Below are 22,155 nucleotides of genomic sequence, written 5' to 3' on the forward strand. Positions count from 1 at the left end.
TCGGCTCACTGTTTTTGACATTTCCTTCTAAGCTTGAAGAAGTAATTGAAAGCATCTTTCAACTCACCTCTGAATTGTGTTTTTTGACATTGCATAAATACACGTAGTCGTGCATGAACTTACGAGTTGCAGTATGAACCAGTTTTCCTGCAAATGAAAGAATTGGGTTATTGGGATTGAAACTCATCGAAAAGCTGCCACCTGACATTTGCACAAGTATAAAATGTACTTGCACGTCAGCCACGACTGGTCGAAACTGGCTGTAGCGATGAATATTCTCCTGATCTTCCATTTTGTGTCACCTGAACTAATTTTCTTGCTGTGGGCTGGAAGTCCAATGTGCTCTAATGTGTCTGACAGTCACTACAATAAGGAGCTAAATAAGGAGGAATGGTAGATATGGAGGTTGAAAGTGGTCAAAAATGTCAACTAGTTTGCATGCAACCGATGTCTTTGTACAGTTTGGAAATTTGCTCCCTGAGATGTTTCGTCACCATTCTCAGTAATATGTGTTAGGTTACTCACAGTGTGGAAACAGGCCCTTCGGCCCAACAAGTCCACACCAACCCGCCGAAGCGCAACCCACCCAGACCCATTCCCATATATTTACTACGGGCAATTTTGCATGACCAATTCACCGAACCTGCACATTTTTGGATTGTAGGAGGAAACCAACGCAGACACGGGGAGAGTGTACTATCTCCATACAGAGAGGCGCCAATTGAACCCGCGTCTCTGGCGCTGTGAGACAGCAGTGCTTCCCACTGTGCCACCGTGCCGCCATTCCATAAGCTGGACACTGCTGAGATTGTTCTCTCCCGCTTTCTAGTTGTGTGTCTTACTTTGTTGTGGTAAGTGATATCATTTCCGGTACTGTGTCTGAGAATTTGGCAGATGGGGCGCAAAACTATATGCTTATTAAATGATTTCCGGTTTGAATGCCGGGCCTTGAGGAATTTCTCCATGTGTCTTTATTTAATCTGTCCAAGGATGGATGTATTGCCCCAGTCAAGCCAATGTACCTCTTCGTCTCTGTGTGTGGATACTTGTGACAGTTGGTCCTGTTTTTGTTGAATCGTTGGCGCACATGTATCCTGGTGGGTACTGTCCTGTCAGTTTGTCCACTGTAATGTTTGTTGTAGACTTTGCAGGACATTTAATGGATAACGTTCGTTCTGCTGGTTGTGGGTATGTGGTCCTTTAAATTCATCAGTAACTGTTTCAGTGCGATGGTAGCTTTGTGGGCGAGCATGATGCCTCGGGTCTGGAGTATTCTGGCCATCATCTCTGAAAAGTCTTTGATGTATGGTAAGGTAGTTAGTTTTGTCTGGGCGTGTTGAGTCAGCCAGTTTAAGTCTGTTGTGCAGGAATCGAAGGACTGCACTTATAGGATATCTGTTGTTCCTGAATACATTGCATAGGTATTTGTCCTCGCCTTGTTGGAATTCCTGGGTGCTGCAGTGTCTTGTGGCTGATTTAAATGACATCCCTTCGTCGCTGATTGAATAGTTGCTACTGAAGTTGAGTATCTGTTCAATCTCTTTGATGTTGCATGACTAGCTGACGCTATTAAGAATATGAAATTGTCCACACACGAAATAAAGAGGAATGTCGATCAAACAGCACTATATACAGACTATTTTTATAATTACAGGCGTTACTCTTTGTGTGCAGTATTTCCTTACCTGCTCCTGGCAATAAATAGTTAGTGAGTGATCAAAAGAGAAAATGATAGTCAAGCAGGCAAATCAGTGTCGGGAACATAGACAAGAACAATCATTAGAAGACATTCATTTCAACACCTCCTTCAACTCTCCCAAAGACATGACGACCTTGGGCTTCCTCCACCATCATAATAAGACCTCACGCAAAGTGGAAAGAGAACACCTAATCTACGACCTCAGGAGCTTACAAATTTATGATCTCACCATTCACATCGCCCGCTTAGAAATCTCCCGATCTCCCACCTCATCCCAGTTACAGCCTCGACCCCTGACATAACATGTCCATCCCACCTCTCATTCTCTACTCCAAGTGATGCGCTTCTCCATTAAGACCTTTGTATTGCCTGACAAACATTTCACTTGTACTAAACCTGCAAAACGAATTGAGACATGAATCAAAGTGGACTGAGAACAAAGTTTCAAAGAGGTGGTTTATATCATTCTTTTTCTAGATAGGCAATTAATGGTCTATTGGTTAGGAACGCTCACACGACAAGAATGAGGTCAAGCCATTGAGAATTTGTGAGATTCTGGAAACATCAAACAGAAGAAAATGCAGTACTGAGATGCAACATTTCACCAAATTACTGAAAGAACGTCTGAAGCTGCAAATCATAAACAACAACAGATATTGCTTGAAAACTCACCACGTCTAGCAGCATAGGTGGACATAAATCAGGGTTGATGCTTTGGATCCAGTGAATCTCCAAAGAACTGATGAAAGCGAGGAAAATGATTTATGTATAGAAGGTAGAGAAACGGGAGGGGGTCATGAGTACACAATTGGTGGAGCTAACGAGACTAGAGAGAAAGCAAACCTGTTGAACAGACAAATAAATGGATGACAATAACCTCCTGAAAATGCACAGCTTCTAATGGGGATTACTCGTGTCTAAAAATGGGTTGTGCATTCTGGTAACTATATTAAAACAAGGCCTGGTGTGTGATGGCGGAGGAAACGTGGGTAGTTTGTCCATGCCCTAAAGTTGTTGAACTCTACATGGAGCATTGCAGTCTGCAGACTGACCGAGGAGGAAATTAGGTGCTATTCTTCCAACTTTTGCTGAACTTCACTGAAGCATTTCAGTAAGCATGCAACAGAAATGTTGGCAAACGAAGAATGTGACGTTTTGAAGGGGCAGGTAATGGAAAACACAGAGATTTTGCTCCGTGGACAAAACTTTTGTGGTCAACGAAGCAGAATATTTCTGCAAGATAGAGCACACAACATTGAGCAGCAAATACAGAAGACTATACTCATATACTGAGTGAAGTGCAGATAAACCCATGCTTCTTCTGGAAGGTATGTTCGGGCCCATAGATACTGAGGAGGGTGCAAGTAATCGGGAAAGCATTACATCCCCTGTGGTTGCAGGCGAAGATGTCACAACATGGTGGAGGGTGGTATTGGGAGTGAATGAGAAGTAGACCAGGGTTTGCTAGAGGGAATGTTTCTTGTGGAAGGCTGACAAGAGAGAACGAAGTATATGTCTGGTGGTGGCATCCCGCTGGAGGTGGCAGAAGTGTTTGGTAATAATCCTGAAATAAAATGAAAATCATACTCACCACATTGGTTTGTATTTTACGACAGTGGGCCAGATGCATTTCTTTGTTGATCTTTGGCTGAACGAGAATGCTGCGAATTATCATTTTTTACAAAAAGAACTTGAATTCTCTCCAGTACTTTAGGACAGTATTCATTCTCCAACCGACATAATATTTTATGTGATAGTTTGTAACAACTGGTAGTGGAAGCTTGCTTTATGTACTTTACCTGCTGTGTCTTTAACATTAGTGCAGTTGTATAGAACGCAACAAAAGGCGCGTATTTTGGACCAGGCCAGAGCCCGTCGAAGCACTTCAAGAAAATAGCCCCGACCTTAACCTTCCTAGTTGTAGTAAGCAGACGTTAAGTGAATATTGCAAGAGTATGCAGCTGACCAATCCACTCAGTTTTACACCAAACGGAAGTCATTTGCAAGTTTTCAGAATGAAACACGAACAAAAGAGTACAGAATATAGAAGTAAGCTATTCGAGAACCCAACAGGTTATCCGACTTAATGATGCTTTCCCAAATACTTGCAAAGATCTCCGTAAACATCCAATAGCAAAAAAAGGAAAAATCAAAACACGTCTTGCAGGAGAGATGTCAAAGACAGGGAACATCAGCATGGTCCTGTTTCTTTGCGTCCAGCAGCTTCACAACGTACTGCTTGGCAAAACGAAATCAAACCACAGAAAGGTTTATCTGGTAGAACTGGCCACTCCCCTTTCATTGTACAAGTGCTTTGTTTGGAACTTGAAAGCTTTTCAAGTAGATCATCTCCAGACATTTCGGAACGTGTGTCTTTACGACCGGCTGAAAAAAATACAAGGGCAACATAAACATGTTAAAGGAGTAGCATTGTCACACATTTTGCACCGTTCACCGTGGGTGGCACGGTGGCACAGTGCTTAGCACTGCTGCCTCACAGCGCCAGAGACCTGGGTTCAATTCCCGACTCAGGTGACTGACTGTGTGGAGTTTGCACATTCTCCCCGTGTCTGCGTGGGTTTTTTCCAGGTGCTCCGGTTTCCTCCCACAGTCCAAAAATGTGCAGGTTAAGTGAATTGCCCACGCTAAATTGCCCGTAGTGTTAGGTATAGGGGAATGGGTCTGGGTGGGTGTGCTTCGGCGGGTCGGTGTGGACTTGTTGGGCCGAAGGGCCTGTTTCCACACTGTAAGTAATCTAATCCAATCTTAGAAGCATTATTAGAAACGCAAGAGTTTGAAAACATTCATATTATAAAATGTAAACATGGGTGCATTTAAAAGTCTGAGATTTCTTTTACTTCAGTCCATTAAAAACTCAATCAAATTGCCATTCAGTGGAATATTCACGTCGTTTGAGATGCTTCATTGATACTGTCCACCGCACATGCAAAATCGAATTTTGAACTTAGCAACATTTGGAACATCTCTTGCGAGTAATGCTCCAGAAGTGTCTTCTTATTTAGAACTTCCATCAATATTCTTTAAATAATCCTTGTTTCCAATGGAACTCAGTCTGTATTTTTCCGCTGTTGTTGCTTCTTAACTTTCCGTGAAACCAATGAGGTATCATCAGTATGAATCCAGAAATAGAAGTCCGAGATTAGACATTTGAATGAAATAAATAAAACAAACATCTACCTGTAAACAACGCAGCATTGATAGAGATACCTAAGCAAATATATCAACTGGTTACTCTCACACGTCTTGTTCTCAATTTTTGAAGTCATACGGAAAGAATAAAAGTTGCTCTCTGCATTTAGAGCTAATAAACGTTGAGATTAATCGCAACAATAGTGCCATAACAAATGTTTATTTGATATTTCCTGCATATCAATCTTACCTCTCACTCTTTGCGATTTGACACCTGAGTCTTCCCTCTCTCCAACGAGAGACGGAATTACTCGATAATTACTCGAGTAATTGCAATTACCCGATAACCTGATCTTAACTTGTAATAGCATATTGACGTTAGACGAATACAGAGATAAGACTGGATATTGTCACTATCTGGATAGGTAATTCGAGAGCTGAATTAGACATGAGCGTTTATTTGACCTTCTTCTATATTGCAGCATTCTATGAAGTTTTTCATTGTGTTATTGTTTATTCTGAACAAACGCTGGCATTTTTCGGTGGGACAGTGTGGATATAATTATACATTGTGTATAAACAAATTTTATATTTGAAATAGGAAAGTTTTGTTTTTGGACACATTATAGGGATTTGTTTTATCAGTACGACCCCATGAGCTGTGTCAACCCTGAATGTTCTAATGGGAAGAAAGAAGAGAAAACTTTCCTTTGAAATTACTTTGTGCCGATAGGCTCTGGGAGTTTTTGATTATATGGTTAAAAAGTATTTTGCTCTGTAGTTTATTTGTGTTGAGCATCAAATATTTTCCTGTTGTTGCTGTTTGAGAGAATAATGAGTTCGGAACATGAATACCGAGACTCGCAATGAACCATATCCAAATTTTAAAAGCCATTCGAAATTCCAATTAGATGGCGATAAATTATATCGAATGGCAGCAATCATACTTTCTCAATTATCGATAAATGCCGGGAGGGGGAGTCCTTGTACAAGGAGAATGCAATGTCCTCACTGCAATGAGAAGAGTGAACAGCGAGATGTGGAGTGCTTTATTTCTCCCTCCAATTCTATTTTGATTTGATCTCTACACTCACCTTCACTTTTTCTTTTACCTCGGCATTTCTGATGGTGAACTCTGCTTTTGAACTGTTCCCTGGTCACAACCCTATATAGCTGACACCAGTGCACTAGATTACTCTCAGTTCAGAGGAGTGACTCCCACTTGTCTCCAGCCAATGTACTGTGGAACAATAAATAAATAAAAGCCGGTAGAACAAATAACTTGTTGAGAAACAGGGAAAAGATGTGTGCATTGAATCCATTAATAAATTAGAAAGAGGGAGACCACTTGTTAGGATAAAATAAGATAAAATGATTCACAAACAAATGGCTATGAGGGAGTTGGAAGCAACGTAACTCTAGCTTGCACTGTCTTTCGGTAAAATCATTGCTGATTCATTATAATGTCAAACCCACAATTCCAGACACCCCAACAACATTTCAATCCATTGTTTGTGAATAGGTGGCAATTTTGAATGAAAGATTGTTGATTTTCCCAATATCTAACTCCGGCACATTTGGGAAAATTACCTTTTTTTTATTTGTAAAACTACTCAGAATAAAATGCAACTGGATGAGTTGAAAAAAAAAAGATGTAAGTTGTCTGGCCCACTGCACCAATTCCCGAATTTGATAAGATCTGGGATGATTTGGCTGTAGTGACAACTCCACTATCCTGCCTGTCCTGATGCCCTTTGATTCCATGACCGAAATTCTGATGACGCTTTTTTTGAATGAACAAATTTTGAATCAGTACTACCGTGGGCTGTGAGTATTGCCCTCACTTTAAGTGCAATTTCACTGACAAAACTTAAATAAGTCTTCGAATCTTGAAAGAGCATGTCATACTTACAGTTGCAAACGATTCATGTTCTAATTCGTGCTGAACATTTCATCTTTTTAGATATTGATATCACTTGTAATCAAGCATAGAATTACAGGGTAACCGTGAAAATTATCTCATGTTGTAACAATGACGCCATTTTCGTTACCAATTACCATGAATCAAAAAAGGAAACTCAGGTAAAAAAGTAGTAAGAGAAACAATAATTAAACAGCTAAGTATTACTTCATAGAACATAAGAAAGGTGAAGGAATCGACAATAGTTTAAATTAAAAAATCCTAGTTTCAACGAGAATGATAAAGGAATAAGTTGAACGTTCAACAGTCTTTGATGACTCCTGCGCTTATCTCGATCAGCTGTCTGTCCTCAACACCAACCCGACACATAACCGTCACTGCTACTGAAACTGCAGAAAAGATACTGCCATAAACCGCTTAGAGATCAGCTGATATTCTGCCGAGAGACCAGGCTGAGAGTAACCATGAGCCACTGAAAACCACCCAGCTATGAGCCGCCCAAACTCCAGGCTGAGAGACGCCATGAACCGCTGATAATAGGCTGGGAACGCTATGAGCCGCCGAGACAACAGGCTGGAACTTCCGTGAGCCCCTAAAACCACAGGTTAAGACCGCCATGAGCTGCTGAGAGAGAAAGCTGGGACCCCCTTAAGCCGCTGGGAGACGAAGCCGGGACCACCATGAGCTGATGAGCGACGAGGCTAGGACCACTATGAACCACTGACAGAGCAGGCAGGGACCGCCATGGCCTGCTGAGATACCAGGCTGCTAAGGCAGGCTGAGAGCCGCCCAGAGACCCAAAGGGAAAAAATGGGGAGAAACAAAAGAAGGGAACAGAAAAGAGCAGAGGAGCTCCCGTTGGAGTATCCTACTCCGCCGCTCTTGTACTCTCGATTATCAACTTTTTTCTAGCAAGTGCAACCACTTTGGCTGTCACGTTGTGTAGCTAGAAGCAACGATTCCTACTTTAATGGAAGGACGATCATTCATTACATCTAAATATGTTTCGATAAGAGGCATTTGGATGGGTATATGAATAGGAAGGTTTTGGAGTGATATGGGCCGGGTGCTGTCAGGTGGGACTAGATTGGGTTGGGATATCTGGTCGGCAAGGACAGATTGGACCGAAGGGGTTGTTTCCATGCTGTACATCTCTATGACTCTATGACACTACCCTGTGGATTTTCTGTTTTCATAAACTTGGACTGTGTTGTTTGACCACCAGCAGCTACAGTCAGCTGTTTTATATTATTACTTTGGACTTCCCAAACCCTTCCTCAATTCAAAACCTCCAAAATTGAAGAAATGGACTGCTGCAATCGATTGGAGTCCACGAAGTGCAAATATCACAGCCTCATTGAGTTAGAAGGTAAGGTAATACAAATAGTTCTGTACTTTGCCATCGTATCTGTCGGAAGAGTTTTTGAAAAAATACGATGGTGAGAGAAAGCTTTCAGTGTATTCGAGACAACACCTCACTTCATGTCAAGAAACCTACGAGGGTTTCTCCTCCTGCTGAACAAATGTTGCCAAACAAGTATTTGAAATGTGTCTAAGCTCCTGATGACATTAATGGATTGGGAAATGTTGCACATTTTTACTCTTTTTGTTGGCTGCGTAAATTCCAAAACATAATTAATTTTCGGTGACACAGCTGACTAATGGTTATTAAAGGGAAAGTCAAATATCCTTAGACACCGGGTTTTCGTCCAACCGGATTATTTGAAATTGCAAGCTTTCAGAGCTCCCACTCCTTCCTCAGACATTTAGCTCCCAAAGCTTAGGGTTTTAAATAAACCAGTTGGACTATAACCCTGTGTCATGTGATATTTGGCTTGGTCCACCAAAGTCCACCACCAGCATCTCCACATATTAAGGGGAAAATGAGAAAATGTCTCGGGAACTGGAAATGTTAATTTGTTTATTATTATTAGCGAATGTTCTATCAATGGATCTTTAATATCGACCTTAGCATGACACTTGGCAGATATGTGCGCACGACGTATATGTCGATCATTTTCTCTCGTATTTCACACATATTAAGCCTCAATAAAGTAAAGATAGAATCTTAAAGTTATTTTCTTTTTCTGACGTTTTATGTGTGCGCATGTGTATTTATGTAATTGCTTGTGCTTTCCATAACGCGGTGTCACGTGGTTTTTGACTTTGTTCACTAGACTCTACCACGGGCACCTCCATATAATAAGGGGAAAATGAGAAAATGTCTCAATGCCTGGAATTTATTTTTTATTATTAGCGAATATTGCATTAATTGGAATTTTAATGTCGACCTTAACACATGTTGCTTGACAGATGCGTGCATACGAGTTATAATGCGAACAGTTTCTCTTTAGTTTCTTTGACATGAAGCCCCAAGAATATCAAGACAGAACAGTAAGCTTTTGTTTTATTTCTGACGTTTTTTTAAAGAAGCAATCTTGGTGAGCAAATGTGCATTTACGCAATTTAGCAAAAAAACCACCTACTGTTGGTCACTAGTTATGACAGAGACAAAAGAGTATCCTCTCATTCAGAATTTAAACAGGCGTCAATCAATTCCGTTTCAAAAGGAAATCTCCTTGTCGTGATGTTTTGGGCCAGGGAGCAGAGACTAAATGTTGAGAAACAATTTCTTCACAATTGGCTGCCACGTAGATTTAACGCAGTAGGTTGATTTGTCTGTAATTGGTATAAATTAACAAGCCTGGGCATCGTGATGATACACATGTCATAGTTGCTGCGCTACAGATTTATGGTGCTGTCTGTGGGTTCATTGAAGTGTTACAGTCACATCAAGTTATTCAGCTGCAATCACTGTTTATTACATTTTGTAATAACCTTAAATAAGTATGTGAAAGCATCTTTCAATTGACCTCTGAATTTCGTCTGTGCCACTGCATAAATACACGTATTTGTGCATGAACTTAAGAGTTGTAGCATATATGCGCTTTCCTGCAGAATAAATTTTGTGTCATTGAGATTGGAACCGATCGAATAGCTGCCACCTGAAATTTGCACACGTAGAAAATGTAAAATGTACAACATCCATAAAAGGAGGAAACTGCCTGAAATGGCAAATAATAAAACGATTGACTTTCTCCTGCTCTCCATTTCTGTGTCATGTTTACTCATTTCATTGCTGGTGGATCGGAGTCTCCTGCGGGCTCTCATGGCAACTATAATGTGTCTGACAGTTACTGCATTAAACAGCAAAATAAGGAGAAAAGGGAGGCATGGTGTTTGAATGCGGTCAAACGTTTCAAACAATCTCCTTGCAACTGAAGTGTAATAGACATCTTTTATGGTGCAGCACCAGCCTATTTTATCAATTACATATAAGGGCTCATGTCTGAAACAAAATGGAATGTTTATCAAACAGCACAGCAAACACACTATTCCTATAACTAAAGATGCTACTTTTTCTGTGCAGTATCTCGTTTTCAGCTTCTGGTAGCAAATGGTTACGAACCGATCAAAGGTGAAAGCAACAGTCAACCAGACAGAGCAGTTTCGGGAACAGTAGATGAGAAGAATTATCAGACGGCATCCTGTTGTGGTATTCAGTAAACTAGCTGGAAAATAAATTTCCAAAAGCCGACTTAAAATCACTGCAACGACAATAACAAGGAGATCCATTGCTGCCATAGATACAAGGTATCGGGTGATGCATCCTGAAAGGCCACATCTTCCTCGGGAAAGTAACACTATCGTCACCAAATTGGCTGTAAGAGACAAAGTGCCAAAGAAAATGAGTGTGAGCGGGACAGTCATACAATCAGAGACAGCGTCATACAGGCAGACAGAGGAAATAGAAAAAATGACACTGTTAATTCGGCGAAGCGATATAACAAAATTTGGTCTCTTTATGCTGGATTTAAACATGAAAATACGTCTTTTATTCATGCAATTTTAAAGGTTTCTTGCCAAGAATGTCTGTCACAAATAATAATTGAGCCCAGGATGCGAACTATTTCAGGGACTTTATGTTTTGAAACTTTCTATGAGATACAAACCTAAGGAATTGAACTCCATTTCAGATCCAAGTAGACAGAGTAACGATGCTACAATGGTTACAGAAAACAGTTTGAGTCATATCTGATCATAGTAAACAATAACAACAGACTTAGAAACAAGAAACTCACCTCTTCGGCTCAGAGGTAAACGTTCTTTCCACCAACTTAACGCCAGAATTGGGACATTATGAATGCCCAAAGTTCAATGTCATCTACAGCTCATCAGATTCTAAAACACATAGATTTGCTTTAGGACTGGTATGTGGCAAATGCTCGTGCCACAAAAGTGCCACGGAATTGCCAGCTGAAAAGAAACAATATTGTGCATGCTTGAGGAGCTGATTCGATAAATTCCAATACTTGCACATTTTCTGCAAGGCAGACATGTGCAATGCAACGTTGACTTGATGTTTTGAGTAGGAGAAAATGAGGACTGCAGATGCTGGAGATCAGAGCTGAAAAATGTGTTACTGGAAATGTGCAGCAAGTCAGGCAGCATCCAAGGAGCAGGAGAATTGACGTTTCGGGCATGATTCCTGAAGAAGGGTTTGTGCCCGAAACGTCGATTCTCCTGCTGCTTGGATGCTGCCTGACCTGCTGCGCTTCTCCAGCAACGCATTTTTCAGCTTAGATGTATAGAGTAATAGAATATAGAGCATGTCTGTAAGTAGAGCATACGCACTGCAGAAATTCACAAGGACTGCTGTGAGAGAATCCTCTAAATCCTGACCACTACCCGAAAGAATAGCAAAGACAGCATATCACTGGGAAAAATGGCACCTGTAAGGTCCACTGCAAGCTAATCTTCACCCAGACTTGGAAACATATTACCTGTCCTTCAGGGCTGCCATGTCAATATTCTGTAACTCCTTCCCTCATAAGATTTTGGTGTGTATCATAAAATGAACTGCACTGATTTAAACTTTCAACTTAATACATGAAGGCAATCGGGGGGCTAGGTAATGCATACTGACATATATCTCACAAAAATTTACAAAACAAAGTCTAGAGATAAAAAGTGCTCATAAAGGAATCGAGTGAAATACAAAAAGAGATATGAGTGCGAATAGAACTGTACTAAATATCTGAGGGAACCAGATTGGGATTGTAAGCAGATCCTTCGAAACGAGAATGAATACCATTGATTGCCATGAGCTACTTTCTTTTTGAATGCATGAACAACAAAAAGATGTAAACTTATTACAATGTTCCAATGATTAATTTACAAGTTTATCAAACAACTGAGAATTTCTTTTTGCGAACACAGGTTTAAACATTAATATGTCAAATATTCTGTATTCTCGTAACTTACCTGGTACTCCGAAAGCTGCAAGGGCAGAGTAATACATTAAAAATATTAGCGATTTTGCAGGAGCATGCATTTTCAATCAGAATACTGAATTGCTTTCTTCTGGCTTCTGAAATAAGGAAAACGGTGTACCTATTTCTATCTGATGTTCGCCACTGGAGACACAATTATTTCTGATCATCATTTGTACTTTGTACAACCCTTACTGGAGGGAAACCCATTCATGCAGCTATCTTCCCGCAATAGCAACTAATGGAACAGATCGTGCTTGAGTGAAAAAAGAAGCTGAGTATGTGAGATAGAGTGGTTAAAGTGTTTAAACGCGTTACAGAAGGAATTTATGGGATGTCAATATCTTTAAACCTTTGAAACTGTTAATACCATAGCAAATGTCAACACAAGGCAAATTCCAGAATAAATCCTACTTTGACAGATTATTTACCTTTATTTATAACATTGAAATTCGTTGCTGTGGTGGTGCAAATGGGACTTCGGTGCATCGTAAAATGGGAGAGCAAAGAGATCGTGGTCATTGCCTACATTGGCGCAAATGACATAAGTAGGAAGACATGTAAAGACAATCTAGGGAGTCAGGTAGGAAACTAAAGCTCTGGGTGGTAATCTCAGGATTACTCTTCTTGCCATTTGGTTTGAACTAGGCCAGTCCCTTCAGAGCATTTCAAGAAGGAAGCCTAAGCCCTAACATATCTAGTTGTTTTATGCAGGCGTGTTGTGGATATTCCCGGAATGATGCAGCTGGCCAAAACCCCTCAGTTAGAAACTAAACAGAATGTATTTACAGAGGAAGAAATAAAACACAGACAAAAGAGAGCAGAATATAGAATAACTTAAACTACCAGGCTACAGAATATCCCAACCTGATGATGCTGTTCGAAACATCTGCACAAGTACCCATTCACACCCCCTTGGCTAAAAGGTAAAATCAGACACAGGTTCATTCAGGACAGAGAGATGGCGGAGAGATTTTGCATGGAACCTTCTTCCAATGTATCTGTTCCTTTTGATCTCCCAGGCTAAGAAGACAAACAGCTCTGAACAGCCGGACAGTTAAAAACAAAACAAAATAGAGAAATCTGAGATTGAGAACTGGCCACTCCCTTTACATTATGCAACTGCTTTTTAAACTTAAAAGTTTCTTAACTTATATACGCTCAGACATGTCGGATACCATGACTTTATGATCCCTCTGAAAAAAAAGGACAATATAAACTTTTTTAAAAGAGCAGCACCCTCACACACCTGGGACTGAGGCCTGGAACGGAGAGGTCGTATATTGAGCACATGATTGATGAACTGGTGCGTGATTGGGAGGGATTTAACTTCATATTTGTAAATCACTAGGATGTCTTTCAGAGATGGTGGGATGTGTACAACAAAGATGACTTTCACCGAAACTAGATGGGCATCAAAATACTGGCAGAGAGGTTTCATACTGTCACTCGGTAGGTTTAAACTGGTCTGGTGGGAACGGTCAGGCAGGAAGCTAAGGTTCAGGTCAGTACGTATAGAGACTGGAGAAGAGCTTGAGGCAAGGCTAATATACCTAATTTGACGAGCAGTCAGAGGAAGTTTGCGAATCTCAGTTCAATTGAAGGCTTATAATATATTTGCTTTGATGCAACACGTCTCCCAGACAAACTGGATGAACTAAGAGTCTCGCCTCATACATGCAAATACAATGGCGTTGCTATCACAAAGATATTTTTGAAAGAGGGAAGGCACTCACAACTTCTGTTTTATCGATATTTTAGATGAAACAAAGGAGGAATCAGAAGTGGGAAGACAGTTGCGTTACTGGTGAAGGAGCATACCACTACTGAGTTAAGGGAGACCACCATGAATGATCTTGAGCGGGGCTTCATGGTTAGAAATCAGCAGTTGAAATAATTCAACCACAATTTTGGGATTGTACAGCAGACCGCCAGGCTGACAGCAGGAAACAAAGGAAGACATATGCAGTCAGATTGTGGAAATAAGCGAAAATAACACTGTTGTTGTCATGGATGGTTTTAACTTTCTCCGTATTGATGGGGCTCCCTTCCAGCTGGGGTTTAGGCGGGGAGCTGCTTTTAGCTGCGCCAGTTGCATTTACTTCAAATGAAATCTTATATGCAGCATAGCCCATCGGAAGTGGAGGCGAGACTGGAACTGGTATTGGGGAATGTTTTCCTACTGACCGAATAGAAGGGGGCACAAAAATAGAAGCAGTACAATGAGGCTGGCCATGTAACTAATGTTTCTGTGAAGGATCATATTCAGATTGAAAACGTAGAGTTTAAAATAACGTAGCTCTTTGAAAGCTAATCGAACTTGATGCAGCAACTTGATCATACAATCCCGGCAGTGTGCAAATAGTTTCTTTGGCCCAGGAAGCCCATGCTGCCACTCTGAAGAGAATCCCAACCAGACATATTCCCCTAATACTGTACATTTACCGCTGACTAATGTACCTAGCCTATTCATCCCTGAACACCATGGGGAATTGATCGTGGTCAATTCACCGAGTCTTCACAACTTTGGGTTGTGTGAGGAAACCGGAGCACACCGGAAAAAACGGGGAGATTATGCAAAGTCAACACAGACACTTGCCCAAGGCAAGAGTCGAACCTGGGTCAATGGTTCTGTGAGGCAGCAGTGCTAAACACTGAGCCACCATACCGCCCCATAACGAACAAACTGTTGAAATGTCTGTAACATACCATAAACACACCCCTTGAGAAACTGCAAATTCAGACACAGTTTCTTACAGACAACAGGAAACATCTTCCAAACAGATTTTAGACAGAATGCCAGCCAGCAAACATCTCACTTGGAATAGCTGCAATAGCTTCTGCTGCTGCCACCAGCAGCTTTTCTGCTGGAAATAAACTAATCTCGAATATACCCGAACTGGGAGAACTGGCTACTCCCCTGCCATTGTTAAACTAGCCTCTTTCTGAAATATTACTGCGCCTCTGCTTTTACAAACTCTTTTAAAATAAAACGACACGACAAAATAATATTTTAAATGTGACACCAAAAACGAATCGTCAATATACATAAATGGCTTCATTTGTAAAAACATCAGTCTTACTCTGCTGGTACGTGACGTACGTGTAATTACATTGAGTATAACCATGCAAACATTTACGACTATATTCTATTTCAGAGTGTTTACTCCTGCCATCAAACACATTTGATTTTTATTCACACAACGTTCCACAACGTACCAGCAATAACGTTTTGTCGTCTTGTAACATGCACGATGTTTAGATTGAATGGCTGCTACCATAATCTCAACCTAAACACTCTGGGTTTTTGTCCCTAAAGTTTTGAGAAAACTTGACCAGATCATAATCCGTATATATGACTGTGTCAGACACGTTATCGTCATTATTAACATTGAAATGTTGCAAGGCCAACACCAAGCTCAAAGCCTCCTCGTCAAGTTTCGAAAATGTCTGCAGATGAGTGTTCATTTTCATGGAGAAATGTCAGATCGGCCTTTCTATCTTCTCGTCATCTTCTTGTAAGGGTACAGCACCAACACCCACATGACTCACAACGATAACCACCTTGAATGCCTTTGCATAATTAGATTTGGCTCATACTGGAGCAGTGAGTCACACAGTTTTCAGACTGTCAAATGGCTTCTGACATTCTACCATCCACTGAAACTTCTTGCATGTTTTTGGCAAGGCAATGAGTGCAGCAGCCGCACCGCTAAAGTTCAGTACAAATTTCTGATAAACACACTCAATCCCAGGAATCGTACAACATCTGTCTTCGTTACTGGCATCGCAACCTTCCTAATTACTTTGATCAAATTGTCATGCCTGGTAACAAGGCCCCAGAAACGTGTCTTGGGTATTGGCGAATTCACTCTTTGCCTGTTTCTCGCAATGCCTAACTCCCAAATTCAAATGGACACCTCTGTTGAATACTGCAAATGGTCCTTCCAGTTTTGCCTGAAAGTAACCAGTTCCTTGATGTATACCACGCAATTGGTTAATCCAAAAATTATTTTATTGGTTTGTCTTTGAAATGTGGCTGCTCACTCTTCATGACAAATTGATGCAGTACATTCTGTGTTACAAAAGTCACATTTGTCTTTGCTCTTTCTGATAGTGGTACCTACCAGCATCCTCTTAGAAATATGAGTTGCTTGTCCCACTTGTTCAATAAAGTAAACCAAATGTGGAATCGAATATGAATCATCCTTTGTAACTGCATTGACTTGGCATACAAGATTTACATAACATTCATGCGGTCTGGGTTTGGCACCACTGCCATGTGTGAGCTCCAATCAATGCAACTCACTTCGATGATGTTGTCTTGGAGCATGTCTTCATTTTTTTTTTAAATTGTGCCAACTTCATGGGGTTACGTCCACTACAAACTTGTTGTTTAATTGGAACAGTATTTCCTCTATCTAGATCATGCAAAATTCGATTAGCACTTCCCAGCATATTCCCACATTTTCCCACAAGAGATAGCAATAACTCTTCCATGCCATTTCGATTTCCCTCTGGAAAGTAACTCAATGATATTTCACAATTTTTGCCAAATTCCTTATTGTTCAATTAAATTTGAAGACTGTCTAATTCCGAATTCTCTGAACTTGAGTTTCAACTGTGTCTTGCTAGCAGTAACACAATCTCCTTTTGCTTTTCTTCTCAGTCAAAATAATTTTTGACCGCATTCACGTGACATCCTCTGAGATTTATTTCTGCCACGAGTCCTTAACAAGTCGCTCACGTCACTCAATTTCATTTCGACTTGATAAGATCCACTAAACCTCGCTTCTGAATGTTCACATATCACTGGAAATAACAATAAAACGTTAACTCCGCGAGCAAAAATGTGGGTTTTTGATTTTTTTTCTGCTTCGTGTTCTTGTTTTGTCCCATCCATTCAATCAAACGTAGCATCTGAAAATTCTACGACAAGTTTCTCCTATGTGTTAATTGATTCCTCCTCGCATTTCAAATGATGGCTTTTTGAATTTGTGATTGGAAAAATCCCCAAGATCTCCTTCTTATAATAACTCAATCGCCTATTTTTTTTTTTCCACTGGCTTTTCCACCAATGTTGGCAGCACTCCTACCTGTGAACTTCCTTATCGTCAGCAAGGACAAATTATATTCCTTGGAACTGAGAGTTCTTCCAATGTTCCTACATCAACTACTTGACTTTTCACTGAAAACTATAACCTCACTATGCATAACTGACCACTTACCGTCTCACTATGGATTCCATGCACCAGCACTTTTTCTGGCAATAGTCCTTCAGATTTGTATATCTCGTCACCTGTCAAAATCAAAGATGGATTTGATTCAAAATGTCAGAATACCGGATCATCTTTACCTGCTCTCCTGGCCTACACATGTAAATCTTACCTTCGCAGGTAAATTGTTTAATAGACAATAGGTGCAGGAGTAGGCCATTCTGCCCCTAGAGCCTGCACCACCATTCAACATGATCATGTCTGATCATCCTTAATCAGTATCCTCTTCCTGCCTTATCTCCATAATCATTGATTCCACAATCCTTGAGAGCTCTATCCAACTCTTTCTTAAATGAATCCAGAGACTGGGCCTCCACTGCCCTCTGGGGCAGAGTATTCCACACAGCCACCACTCTCTGGGTGAAGACGTTTCTCCTCATCTCTGTCCTAAATGGTCTACCCTGTATTTTTAAGCTGTGTCCTCTGGTTTGGCACTCACCAATCAGCGGAATCATGTTTCCTGCCTCCAGAGTGTCCAATCCTTTAATAATCTTATATGTCTCAATCAGATCCCCTCTCAGTCTTCTAAACTCAAGGGTATACAAGCCCAGTCGCTCCAGTCTTTCAGTGTAAGGTAATCCCGCCATTCCAGGAATTGACCTCGTGAACCTACACTGCACTCCCTCAATAGCCAGAATGTCTCTCCTCAAATTTGGAGACCAGAACTGCACACAGTACTCCAGGTGGGGTCTCACCAGCGTCCTGTACTGCTGAAGAAGAGCCTCTTTGCTTCTATACTCAATCCCTCTTGTTATGAATGCCAGCATGCTATTAGCCTTCTTCATTACCTGCTGTACTTGCATGCTTACCTTCATTGACTGGTGTACAAGAACACCCAGATCTCTCTGTACTGCCCCTTTACCTAAATTGATTCCATTTAGGTAGTAATCTGCCTTCTTGTTCTTGCCACCAAAGTGGATAACCATACATTTATCCACATTAAACTGCATCTGCCGTGCATCTGACCATAATTTGGTAATGCAGTCAGAAAAGGGGGCACTTCAAAGTATATGCAGACTGGAGGAATCTAACCAGCATTAATCATGAAGAAGACTACTTCTTGCAATTTAGACGAGATATTTTTGGAAAAGTTAATTGAAAATCTACATTGAAAATGTAACAAAATTGTCCTTTTCCGTAATTGTTCAAGTGCCTCCCATATTTTCCTGGCACTTTCTTCTTGTTACTTTTGTCTGTCTTATTTATACATGATGTATTCATCAAATTGTCTTCCAAAAGTATCATTCATCTGGTCTCCGCCATGGCTCACAATCTACTCAGCAGTCTCAGGAAGACTTCGCCAGTGATAAAATATCGTGTAGAGAAGAAAATGCCGAACAGAAAAAATCATTTTACCTATCATTGTCTGGAGTGACGACAGGATGCGCTCCCTTTGTTGGTTTCCATTTTTAAAATGTATAGTATTGTCAACATCGCCATTTGTAAGTTTTGAATTGAATTTACTCGAAAGTGTTCGCCATTGTGGGAAAAAGGAGAAAAAATATTGAGAATTGTGGTAATGAATGCTGTTCCTTGCTGTTTTTTTGAATGACATCTAAAATTGTTGTGAATTCTATTTCACTTATTTGTCTAATTTAAGTCAAGCATTATGCACTGAGAAAATAATTATCATTAACCTTGATACAGCGTAAAATCTGGGATACAGTCACGTTAATGTTTTAGCACTCCACATAATGTATGAATGTGATCATTTTTATCTTTAAGACTAGGTGCATAAATCAGCATAAGGGTGTGGAATTTAGCGATGGCTGTCAAATTTGTTTGTGATCAATTGAGAAAATGGACTAACAGATTTGACTGCCATGATATGGAGGAGCCGGTGTTGGACTGGGCTGGACAAAGTTAAAAATCACACAACACCATTTTATAGTCCAACAGGTTTACTTGGGAACACTAGCTTTTGGACGCATGCTCCTTCATCAAGCAGCTGTGAATCAGGGCCATAAGACACAGAATTTACAGCAAAAGATTGCTGTGTCATGCAGTTGCAATAATATACTGATCAAATATTTTGGGTGGCATGGTGGCACAGTGGTTAGCACTGCTGCCTCACAGCACCAGAGACCCGGGTTCAATTCCCGCTCAGGCGACTGACTGTGTGGAGTTTGCACAATCTCCCCGTGTCTGCGGGGGTTTCCACCGGGTGCTCCGGTTTCCTCCCACAGTCCAAAGATGTGCAGGTCAGGTGAATTGGCCATGCTAAATTGTCCGTAGTGTTCGGTATAGGGGTAAATGTAGGGGAATGGGTGGGTTGCGCTTCGGCGGGTCGGTGTGGAGTTGTTGGGCCGAAGGGCCTGTTTCCACACTGTACTGTAACGTAATCTAATCTAAATTAGATTATATTACATTACAGTGTAATTACTGGTAAGTCTTTCATCTTTTTGAATGGGTTTCATATTTCGGTTTATTTATACGTAAATCCCAGAAATTATTTTAATTCACTTCATGAGATGACTTAATGTTTTATAATAAGAAATGGTGACATCTCAGTTCAGAAAATGGTTTAAAGATATGATATTGAGTTTATCTGTGTCCCAATCCTTAGCCAAATAGGTTCTCTTACCAAATTAGAAATTATAAAATAATTTGTTAATTATTTTGAGGGTGCACAGAAATGGTTTGCATTTAAAAACAATAAACACAGTCTGCATTAGACGTACATACCTTGAAAAAAGTAAAACTCAATCGAAAATGTGAATCAATGACGCCTATCAAATTCATTTTAAGATTGTATTACAACAAAAGAAGTGAATTGCGAGGATGGCAGAAACAATTTCTTAGAGTGGAGAGTAATTTCAAGGGCATCAAATGGATGACCATGTATCAGATAAAGGAAAAGAAAATATGAAAACAAATCAGTGAGACATATCAAGACAGACTGTCAGAGATTGTGCAAGGATAAGTTAAAAAGATAAATGTAATTAATCCAGATGTTTCGGGGCGGCACAGTGGCTCCGTCGTCAGCATTGCTGCCTCACAGCATCAGGGACACGTCTTCATTGCTAGCCTTGGGGAACTGTCTATGTGGAGTGTGCACAATGGCAATGTGTCTGCGCGGGCTTTCTCCTGGTGCTCTCGGTTCATCCCACATTGCAAAATCTTGCAGGTTAAGCGGATTGGCCATTCTCCATTGCCCATTGTGTCCAAGGATGTGCAGGTAGGTGGAGTAGACTTGGGAATTGCAGGGACCGTGTAGAATCGATGGGCGGAATTCCCTGCTTCCATCATGGAGGGATTCTGTGAAATCTGACTCCAGCAACATTCTCCATTGAATATAAAGAAATACCGTGTCGAATTACAGGCCAATCCAAGCAATTTCTTTGCCTGGCATTAATTACGCAAGCTGATTTTTTAGAAAAAAACATACACGGAACGTAAATGAAAAATGACGATGAGTATTTAAAATTTCACATAAATTACCACATGGCTAAATAAGTCTTTTAAAAGAGGAAATCTCACCACGTTATCAACTCTGGAACATAAGTGACTCCAGTTCCAAATGATGCATTTCTCCATTAAGCGCCTTTCAAATTAGCTGACAGATATTTCACTTACACTAAAACTGCAAAAGGAAGTACGACGTGCATTGTAATGGGCTGAGAAAACAGTTTCAAAGCGTTGACTTGTATCTTTTTTATATGTGCATAGGCACTTAATTGTGTCTTTGTAAGCAACACTCACTCTTAAAGATGACTTCAAAACCGTACAGAATTTGGGAGATTAAAAAAAAATGAAACAAAACAAAATGTAGAAATAAGATGTAATGTGTAAAAATAGTCTGAAAGACCTGCCGATGTTGGAAATGAGAAGTATCAGCAAAAATTGCTGTAAGGACTGAGGAGGTCTATCAGAACCTGTTGAGAGAAATCAGAGTTAATGTATTGGATTCAGTGACCCTTCTAATTACCTGATAGTTGTGTTGCTATCTCGGAACAGCGCATGGTCAATTTATGAGAGATTGTGTCTTTCCTGAGATGAGAGACTGCAACGGCACATGTGTCTGTTATTAGATGACATTTGAGAGTGTGTTGAGAATTGATATTATGCAAGAATCAGCTTGGAGTTGAGTTTTGATGTGAAGGCACCGGATTTGAAATTTAACCAATTATTTTAATGTATGCTCAGGACACCAAAAACGTATTGCATTTGATTTTTATAATATTGATAAAATTGTATCATTCAGAAGGTATGAACTTTTAGGCTTCAACTAGGAAAGGCACGTTGAAAATTAGTCATAGACAACGAATATCGATTTGCAAAGCAGTTGTCGTCTGAAAGGTGATCTCTCAGAAGGCACCCGCTTTCAGATGTAACAAGATCGTTATAGAAAGACTACAGCAATAAAGATTCAAAAGAAGCCCCGAGGAGGAGGCAGAACGATTTGTATGACGGAAGGAAACAGCAGATGCTGACGACTGCTGAGAGACTTGGTGGACTTTGAGACTCCAAGATAATTTAATGTCTATTAACTGTGTAATGCAAGTAGGATTTTAACACAGTTGGGATCCGATTGCGGTAAGTTGGCAAAAAGGGGCCTCTGGTTTCTCAATGGATTCAATTCAGTGTCCACTGTTAGAATTAGGAAATTAAATCGAAATTTCTTTTCATAAAGAGTGGAACTCAGGGACTTTCTTTAACTCACTCACATTAAGCAGATTACGATGCAAGGCGAGCTTTTCTAGGTGTTTTCGATGAGCAGAGCGCATCGGATCTCACGTCGTTACAGCAGCTAGGGAAATAGTTTTCAGTAGAAGA

The 22,155-nt window shown here is 40.5% G+C and overlaps 1 protein-coding gene across 1 annotated transcript; it reads right to left on the bottom strand.

The window, feature by feature from the left end:
• Window positions 1–9,581: 9,581 nt before the first annotated feature.
• LOC148138187 (putative G protein-coupled receptor 139) lies at window positions 9,582–12,165 on the bottom strand. Its single transcript, XM_087981874.1, has 2 exons — window positions 12,096–12,165; window positions 9,582–10,492 (listed from the first exon to the last, which is right to left on the bottom strand). The coding sequence occupies exons 1-2, from the start codon at window positions 12,163–12,165 to the stop codon at window positions 9,582–9,584; spliced, it is 981 nt and encodes a 326-aa protein (XP_087838000.1).
• Window positions 12,166–22,155: the final 9,990 nt, after the last annotated feature.

The sequence above is a fragment of the Chiloscyllium plagiosum genome, unplaced genomic scaffold (assembly GCF_037043375.1).
Source record: "Chiloscyllium plagiosum isolate Xiang-an unplaced genomic scaffold, Cpla_swu_hap1 HiC_scaffold_41, whole genome shotgun sequence".
Taxonomy (NCBI): domain Eukaryota; kingdom Metazoa; phylum Chordata; class Chondrichthyes; order Orectolobiformes; family Hemiscylliidae; genus Chiloscyllium; species Chiloscyllium plagiosum.

What these genes read in the sequence shown, in the direction of transcription:
- LOC148138187 (XM_087981874.1), bottom strand. Translation starts at nt 12,165, where the DNA reads ATGCATGCTCCTGCAAAATCGCTAATATTTTTAATGTATTACTCTGCC. An exon ending in TGCAGCTTTCGGAGTACCAG is followed by an intron (nt 10,493 to 12,095) that starts GTAAGTTACGAG and finishes TGTCTCTTACAG; the next exon opens with CCAATTTGGTGACGATAGTG.